At 63.9% G+C, this 3435-nt stretch overlaps 2 protein-coding genes across 2 annotated transcripts in view; both read left to right on the top strand.

Annotated features, from left to right (window-relative positions):
* LOC109287154 (cytochrome P450 26C1) overlaps positions 1-1624 on the top strand; it is a gene marked incomplete at its 5' end in the record, with an annotated part of 12739 nt that extends 11115 nt beyond the window's left edge. The window contains one exon of the mRNA XM_019502117.1: positions 1602-1624. Coding sequence (XP_019357662.1) covers positions 1602-1624 — 23 coding nt within the window. The remainder of the gene's footprint in view (positions 1-1601) is intronic.
* A 79-nt stretch (positions 1625-1703) lies between these two features.
* Positions 1704-3435, top strand: part of LOC109287152 (cytochrome P450 26A1) — an 11849-nt gene continuing 10117 nt past the window's right edge. The window contains exon 1 of the mRNA XM_019502115.1: positions 1704-1724. Within this exon, the coding sequence (XP_019357660.1) occupies positions 1704-1724 (21 nt within the window). The remainder of the gene's footprint in view (positions 1725-3435) is intronic.

Below are 3435 nucleotides of genomic sequence, written 5' to 3'. Positions count from 1 at the left end.
GGGGGCGGGGGCACCTTGTGGCCCGGCTGGCTAGAAACGTCGGAAGAGGCGCGGAAGGAGCCCGCCCAGCTGCCGGGGCGGTCGGGGGAGCTCCGTGCCCGCCCTGGGCGCGGCGGCTGGTGCAGGAGCGGGGCTGCGTCGGGGCGGGCTTTCGGTGCCACCCTGCCCCAGCGCGGGGCTGCAACCTGTCGCGGGGGAGGAGCTGTCGGGGCTCGGCAGGGACGGGAACATTTCAATAAAGCGTCTGAAAACGCGCCCGGGTCGCTGCTGTGTGCTGGGGAAGGACAGATCACGAGGACGGTGGGCGGGGATCCCAGTCGGAGCCGCGGGGCCTCGAGAGGAACCTGGGCCGGGCCCGGGATAGGGATCTCGGGAGTCGCGTCCCGCAGGAGGGCGGTGGTAGAGGCGGGCAGGCGCCGCCTGGCCCCTGCTGCCCCCTGGCTGCTCCCTCGTGGGGAGCTCAAGCCGGGCCGGGCCTCTCCCTGAGCCCCTTCCCCGGCTCCCGTGCCCCAGTCCGCGTCCGACTCCTCCATCGGGGCCTGGGCTGCGCCGCTGCGGCAGCAGTGGGTCCCTTATGCCCAGTTGCCGCGACCCCGGCCTAATTTCGGCTTCTTGTCCAGGACAAGCTGCTGGACACTGATAGTCGGGTACATTTGTGCCAGCCAATGCACCTGTCCGGTGACATCCTAGCTGCGCGTCTCTGAGTCACTGCTGACGCCTCCACTTGTGCGAAGAGGCCCCTGGCAAAAGGAGCCAGGACCCGAAGAAGGAGCCCGCTGCAGCCGCCGCCTCTCCCCAGCGCTGCCGGTCCAGCTGGACACGCGGTCCTGGTTGCTCCTCAGGTGGATGCGGGATCGCTGAAAGCGCCTGGCTACACCGCAAGCGTCTGGCTTGTGCCTTTGCTGCCGCTCCTGCCCTGGGGCCGCGGCTCGCTAGGGTCGTTGTGGGGGGCGCCCCTCCACACACAAGGAGGCTTGGGGCTGGGGACGGCGGCTCTGCCGCAGCCCCGCTCTCCTGGGTGCACGTTACTGTCTTCAAGCAAACTCCCGAGAGGACAAAAGTCCGAGTCCTTGAGCCCGGGGCGGCCACGTCTGTGCGGGCCGGCAGGACCCGGGGCAGCGCAGCGGGGCCCGGCGGCTGCCCGCGCGCACACCGGGTGGCACAGGCCAGGCCGCGGAGTGCTGCTGACCCCGTAGTGAACCAGAAGCCGGTGCCCTCCTGACCTCGCCGTTAAGGTGAATCTTTGTGGGGAAGAGAGGCGCAGCGCTGGGCCGTGGATGCGCGCGTCAGGGACGGACTTCAACCAGCGCAGCCCCGACCCGCTGCGCCTCGGCGGGCCCCGCAAGCGCGGGACCGCGGAGCCCGCCCGCTTCCCGAGGCCAGGAGCCACCAGCTGGCGGGCTTGGCTCATGAATAATAACCAGGGGAAGGATGCTCGGGAAACACCAGCAAAACACCCCGGACACGAAGTAGATCCGCGAGCGCCCCGCTGAAGAATGCGGCGGAAGGGGGGGCGGGGCAAAAGCCTGGAGACTGGTTTTGTTTTCCAATAAACAGGAGCATTTGCAAAGTGAAGGGCGGCAATTGTTACTTGTAATCAGAGTTTGTTCGTATCAGGCCGTGAATTTCTTGACCCCCTTCCAAGATGTCTTTAATTATCCCTTTCACTCTTCACCATTTGATTCTTTTCGGCCTGACGGCTGATGGCTGCGGAGATAATAAAGGTTTCCTGCGGTAATTATCGGTGCTCAGACCACCGTATCTCGTTATTGGAGGGGCAGTGAACTTGGCGAGGCTGCTCGCAGAGTTCATTCAGATGTCACGGTCCGTGTTGTAGGTCACAAGCAGGTCAGCGCATGGGAATGGGGAAGAAGTCGGGGTCATGCCACTGCTTCCCAGCTCAATTCGCTGACAATACGCAGACACCAGAAAATGGTCATCCCTATTAGGCGGAGATCGCGGGGCTGCCAGCTCGGGGGGGGTGGGGGTGGCCGCTTCCACTTACCGCCGCTTGGCTTATATAGGTCAGAGAAGGGGCGGGGGCCGCGAACAAAGCGAGCGTTTGAAACCACCAGCGAGAGACCGGCCGGATTAAACCGCGCCTGAGTGTGCAGGCTCCTGGCTCGGAGGCGGGCTCCACGGCCAGTCCGAGCAGGCGGAGGAGAGGCGCCGCGTGCCGCAGCCCTGCCCGGAGCCCGGCGCAGGTTGGGACACCCCAAGCACTGCCCGAGCCCTTGGCCCGGCGCAGCCTCACGGCTGGCCTCGCCCCGGTCAGCACGACATTTGCCCCCTGAAACATCCTCCCTTCCCAGCGCGGGTCAGGCTGCGGCGAGGGAGCCCCGAGCGGTGCCTGGCAGAGGGCGAGGGGGAGAGTCCCGGTTCCCTTTCCAAAGCTAATCCTCACCCAGTTCAAGGTTGCGAGCAATGAATTAGAGGAGCTAAAGCGTTAGGATTTCACCCTAAATATAGCTGTAGTCATTCAAATGTAAAAGGGCATCATGTACCAAGCGGGGCTATATCAGGAGCTGAGATTAGGCTCGGATTATGGGGCAATGTCCTTTTTGGGTCACCCCAAACCACACGTCTCCGCAGTCAGGGCACACTTCCGAGTAAGCGTGAGCAGGGCGCTGCCCAATCCTAAACTCAGGTTTTGTGGCCTGCCTGCCCACCAGTGCCCTGCCTCCCCGGGCCTGTGCGCTATGCTGCGTTTGGGCTGGGATTAGGGTGAAAATCCTTCTCCTGTCACCCCACGCACACCGCTGTCACCGGGGGGCTCCCGGAGACGCCCGAGCAGAGTCCTGTGTGACCCCGAGCTCGGCAGGTGAGGGAGTGCCAGGCTGCCAACGCCCAGGCCCCGGGGCCTGAACAAGCAGCTGGGTTTGGGCTGGGATCTCGGGTCTTTTTTTCAGGGCTGTGGACTTGATGCCCGCTAGTATTTTACATTTCAATGTACATTTTCGATGAAGTCCTAACTCGTTAGCCGGTGTAACTCACTGCTCACAACCTTTCATTGTAAAGATTGTCTTTGAAAAAGGAAGCGGGAAAGGAGGAGGGAACTGGGGACAAGGAGCCACCCCGGGAGGCTGAGGGTCCACGCGGCAGGCAGCCCCGAGCAGCTAGCGCGTTTGTGCCACGAACAAGACAGGGACATTGAGCAGAAGGACGCGTGAAAACGGCCAGTTTATCTGTGCGCAGCGAGGGGTGCCAAATAGGGAAAGCCAGGGGAAGCGAAGCAAAGAGGCGAGGGGAAAGCGCAGGGTCGTTCCCGTTGTCGTGGACTAAGGTGTCACCGGGCAGAAGCCTGGCCCAGAGCCCAACGGAAACTGAGGGAGAGTGGCGAGGCGGCAGCTTAGCCCCCGGGGGAAAGGGCTTTCTCCAAGGAGCTTGTGCCGATCTGCAGGGCAGCCGCCGCGCCCGAGCCGGCCCGTGTCACGT

Source organism: Gavialis gangeticus, unplaced genomic scaffold, assembly GCF_001723915.1.
Source record: "Gavialis gangeticus isolate Ggan-Ray unplaced genomic scaffold, GavGan_comp1, whole genome shotgun sequence".
Taxonomy (NCBI): Eukaryota; Metazoa; Chordata; order Crocodylia; family Gavialidae; genus Gavialis; species Gavialis gangeticus.
Note: the sequence above shows the minus strand (reverse complement) of the source record. Positions and strands in the feature narration are given on the sequence as shown.